This window comes from Malus domestica, chromosome 05 (genome assembly GCF_042453785.1).
Source record: "Malus domestica chromosome 05, GDT2T_hap1".
In the NCBI taxonomy this organism is placed as follows: Eukaryota; Viridiplantae; Streptophyta; class Magnoliopsida; order Rosales; family Rosaceae; genus Malus; species Malus domestica.
In genome coordinates, this window is record NC_091665.1 from 6,648,887 (window position 1) to 6,654,328 (window position 5,442).

At 34.7% G+C, this 5,442-nt stretch overlaps 1 protein-coding gene across 1 annotated transcript; it reads left to right on the top strand.

Moving 5' to 3' along the window:
* The first annotated feature begins 495 nt into the window (after nt 1–495).
* On the top strand, nt 496–1,382 carry LOC114823213 (uncharacterized). The gene is made up of 2 exons (XM_029098662.2): nt 496–819; nt 1,078–1,382. Exons 1-2 carry the CDS (start codon nt 538–540, stop codon nt 1,162–1,164), a joined length of 369 nt encoding a protein of 122 aa, XP_028954495.1. The 5' UTR covers nt 496–537; the 3' UTR covers nt 1,165–1,382.
* Nucleotides 1,383–5,442: the final 4,060 nt, after the last annotated feature.

The following is a 5,442-nucleotide window of genomic DNA, read 5'->3' on the forward strand; positions in this document are numbered from 1 at the left end:
ATTATTATTGTGTTGTTATTTGGTTTATGTAGATATATTTGGGAATTGTGAATTTCTTATATTCGTCAATGAGGTTTTATTGTTCTTTAAGACTTTATCGGCATAATATTGAGTTGAATGCTGAATGTTGATTTTTAATGATATTTGATGTATAAATAGACTTTTTCATGTATTCAGCTAAATTTGTTTCTATACATATCAATGTTCAAATGGTTGGAAGTCAAAGAACTCTAGTGCCCCACTTCAAAGGCTTGCCTAGAGCCCCCAAATTCTCAAGGCCAACCCCGGTGTTTCGGGCCACTAACACAATGCATAAGAAGAATTTGAGACAACACATTGACAGTTAACTCATTTCATGTAAGTCCTTATTATGTAATAGAACATAAAAGAGAAGGGTAATTATGTACATCTATCAGAATTGAAACGAACAGAGTTATTTAAAGTGATATCTGTAGGGAGAGCAGAACCGGGGTATTAAAAGGAGTAGGTGAAGCTGGTTGCAAGATTCAAAGGAAGAAGAAGAAGATATTTGTTGAAATGGAGTACTCACAGTCGCATGAAGTATCAGCTGATGAGGAGGAGGAGTTGATGGAGAAGAGAAGTTACTATATATTTCCATGCCACTTCCTTGAAGAAGTCGTCCGGGCTTTTTTCAAGTGTTTGGGCATTCAGACTAAATCTCAGGAGGTGAAAGACACTGATGAAATAAACCCCGAGAAAATTACTCCTCCAACCTCAGAACAGCTACTTGATGGTGCAGTTCCATCACTTCTGATGACATACGGTGATCCTCCATCTTCATCAGCTACAGAAACTGCAGTTAGTCTCTCTCTCTCTCTCTCTCTCTCTCTCTCTCTCTCTCTCTCTCTCTCTCTCTCTATAACACATATATTGTAGACATGCATTGTGGGTTTTTGTTTTCGTTTATTTTATTTGATGAATTAACTTCGGAGCGGAATTTGAACTTGAGACCTCTTTTAATATTGAAGGAAAAAAAAAATCACTAAACCCATGTTTGAATTATAGAGATAGATCATGTTACGGTAATGCACAAAATATGTGTATTTTAATGTGCAGGACGAAGCTGCTGAAGTTACAAGGATAAAGGTGAGCACTCGAGAAAGACCTGGACTAAGCACAGGGGAAGGTGGAAAAACTAATTGATCAGTCTCAGTTCTTCTTGTTTATACACCCTCCATCTTCAGTGGGCAGATCTTTGGGTTAACAAGCCTGTTAATTAAATATTTATAGGTCATCTCTCTGTGTTTTTTTTATTAAGTTCTTTTTCCTGTCTTATTTTTTCTGGGGTCTGCTTTTAAGTTTGTATGTGATATTGTATTGTGTGATTGTGTTGTTCGAAAAGAAATTATCTCTGACTAATATTCAACTTCTTCTCTAGAGTGACATGCAGAAATATTGTCTCAGAAAGGCGTTAATATATATTTTGAATTATGCATTGTCTTGCACATTAAAAATATGTGTAGAAGAATGAGTGTCTTCCGATTTTAGCTCACATATATATATGTGTGTGTGTGTACCCTTTTATTTCAGATTCACTGATTCAGAGAAACTCAAACTTCAAAGGTTTTCTTAGAAGTGGTATGAATACTTGTCCCCTGAAAACTACATAAAAATACTCAATGAAAATAAAACCGGCCTCTTTTGCTTGGTGGGCCTTTCTGGCCATTATTTTTACCTAAGTCACATCTTATGACTTTAAGGCAAGACCAATTGTTCCGGGCCCAATAAGCCTCCGAAACCCGAAACTACTTGAAGGCCTAAATCTAATTACGACTTGTCGATACAATTAATAAAGACAACTTAATTAATCTTGTTAAGTAATTTCATCATTCCCTTGTAATTTATTAAACTACATGCAAGAACTTTTTGTCTAGGGCACTTTATCTCTATTGAGAACTTACACACTTGTTTATGTTCTAACAAATGATTTGAAACGGCCCACTCTCCTAATTGAGTATAATGTGTGACGATTTTTTTTATAAATTATCCATTATTTATCTGATAATACTACAACTAGAAACAATTTAAGATATGATAGTTAGAGAAAAGGTCTCTTTTAAATATATATATTATTATTAAGGGGAGGGGAAGAGTTCGAAACTATTACAATAATTTAGAAGATGAGAAGTTTCGAACTCTGGACACATGAATGAAAGCTCAACAACTATCCAATAGGATATTGGACCACATGCAAGAGAAAAGGTCTATTGAATCTGACTTCTTTAGATTACAATGGACTTACTGTTTAGGCATAAAACAATTAGAGTTAATGCTATACTTATCATATTTTTCATACCGCATTTGTAAGACCTCTCTAATAGAGGTAATGCCCACCAACAAATGCGGGTTCCATCTCTATTAGAGAGATGGTACAAATGGGATATATATGTAAAATGTGGTAAGAGTGACATTTTTGTAACAACCAATGAGACTATATCATTAATAGTGATTTTGGCCTCTGATTAAATTAGTATATTAATAATTTGCATTATCTAAATTTGCATCTTATTGTTGACTTTTAAGGTATACATATCTAACAATCTCTCGCTGACACTAAAGTCAACCACAACACTCATGGATTGATTATAATTTTAAAATTACGAAACTACCTTTAACAGCGTGAGCATTACCAAAATCTCAACCTAAGGTAGTGCTTGTTTAGGCTCACTAAGTTTTATTGGACTAGACTACACTTAGTGTAGTCCTATGTTTGGTAGGCAAAGGGATTAAGTTTAAAGGAAAACTAATGAAAAGTTCAAAAACAAATTTAGTTTTAATGAAAAATGATAAATAAATGTGTAGTACATAGTACCAGAGAAAGGTAAAAATGTGATTTTTCGTTCAAAGTGAACAGTACCAAGAGTGTTTTGTTAAAAGTCCCTAAGTTTAATGAGATTAGCCCTCACTCGCTCCGACTATCTCCTTTGCTAGGAGTTCTTAGCGAGAATCCGCAAATACGAATAATACTTGACTACTCAAAGATGGAATTCCTACTCAAAACTCTTAGTATTTTAAACACAGAGTTTTGTACTTATGATCAGAACCATTCATAATATGATTACACTGTACAGATCATTTCTGCAAAAAATAAATTAAAACTAAGGTTGTTTAGGCAATCTATTGTAGCAAATACATAGACGATTTGTAATGCTTTTACCAATACTGTTCATTTCTTTTTAAACAGTTTGATGACTAAACGACCTTAATTTTAATTGATTTTTTGCAGATGTGATCTTTATAGGATGATTTATAATATGAACGGTTCTGATTATAAACACAAAATTCTATAAATTGACAACAAACAATTTTGAAGAATTTTAAGTAGAAGTTCTTAGGGTATTGTTCCGTAAATACCAAGAGGTTACCAAGCCCGTCGTCGAGAGAGTCGTCGCTTGTCCTCATCTGCTCGCTCATCTTCTTGCTCCGTCATCCTCGTACTGTTCGCCCTTATCTCCTGCTCGTCATCATCTACTTCTGGTCTGGTAAATTTCGAATCGGACGATTTATTTCTTCGATTTTGTTTTCTAGATTGTTAAATTATTACTGGGTTTTCATGACTTTCGATGATTTTTTTTCTCTAATTTTTAAAGTAGGAGATTAACTCTAATTTTTAAGGTAGGAGATTCGAAGTTGATCAAAAAAATTGAGACGTTATAGAATTCATTGAGCTGAACCTATACAGTGGAATAAGACTTATTTTTGTTATAATTTTTTTTTAAACATGGGAGAAATATTTTTATTATTATTCAAATTAAATATGGAAATTCAGCACAAAAAAAAAATTAGAAAGTGAGAGGATGAGGCTTATATTCGCTTTTGTTCAGACAAAAGAGGGAAGGAAACGCAGCTTTCCATGGCTGCGAATACGGCAGCTACCGGCGGATGAAAGCAACCGGGTTGCCCCACCAAGGAAACCGATTCCGCATTCCCGCCCCCTAGTTTTACAATCGCTATAAGTATCATCACCACCTCGTTCCGAGAGAGAGAGACTGAAAGACAGAGAGAAACAGACAGAGAGACAGAGAGACAGAAGCAGAAAATTTGATGATGAATACGAAGAAGAAGATGAAGGAGGAGAAGAGAGGGTTGTTTGGGTACGAGTAACATAAGGTCGGGTGTGGTGAAATCATCGGCTCCATCGCCATTCAGAGAGGGCGGCGACCACCCTCAGGGACACCCGAAACGGCCTTTCTGAGATCAGAGCCTCATTCTTATAGCGCGTTTACTAATCCGTAATCAAATTAAGAGGAATTGAATTGAGAATGAATTGAATTAAGGAGGAATTGAAATGAGGTGGAATCAGAATCAGATTCTTGTTGAAGTTGTTTACTAAAATTGTTCGGAATCAAAATAAAATTCCATAAAGCTGTTTACTAATTCAGCAGAATCGGAATATAAACCAGTATGATTACTAAAATGCCCTTATCTCAAATCAAATATTTTATATACTTTTTTGTAATAAAATTTGATATAGTATATAATAGTAAGAAAAAATTAAATTGCTTTTTTATTTCACAGACATACTAAAATGATTTTGTTTATTTTTTTTTATAAATTTAAGTATTGACTTTAATATCTAAATTTTCTCACTCAAGTTGTAGTTTTTTCTCTTCGGCATATGTATGAAGTTGTGCATAATGTGAATGAACATAGAATTATGCTTAATAAGCTAGTAGCACATGCAACGACGGGAAAATAAGTCTAGGGTTAAAAGGATAATCTTGGAAATAATGAAAGTAAGTAAGGGCATAAAGGGAAAAAAAATTATCATTCCGATTGCTTGGGCAATCCGGAATCCAAATACCTCGTATATGTTGGGAATCCAAATCCTCCAATTTCAGGAATTGGATTCCATTTTTTGTGTGGGCCCCACGCACTTTTGATTCCTCCCAATTTTAGTAAACACAGGTATAATCCGTAATAGGAATCGGATTCCTTATTCTCATTTCGATTACGGGTTAGTAAACGCGCTATTAAACTAACGAGCCTTTAAACCCTAGACGCTGCGGCCTAAGCTCATATTTTATACTTGCTCCGAATTGAGTGAGGGTATTTTGGTCAATCTCGTATCGTGGAACACTATAGGACCCAATGCTTATATCTTGAAAAGATGGCGGCATTATGGGAATGTGAATGACCACACTCCTTGGACATTGCATTTCTTGTTATAAATAGGCAAAAGTTAGAGAAATAACCTTTACTAAAGACAGGAGCGAAGTGGGTGCAAAATATCACACTATAACTTTAGTAGCTATAACACAAAGGATGGCAAATAAAGAGAGGGAGGAAGATATACTGATATTATTTCTTTGATTCTTTCTTTCGCAATGTGTGTTTTGATAAGACACGGATTGCTCTATTTATAGAGCTACTCCCATGAGAACATCCAAAGATGATATGATAGCTACTTTTGACAATATT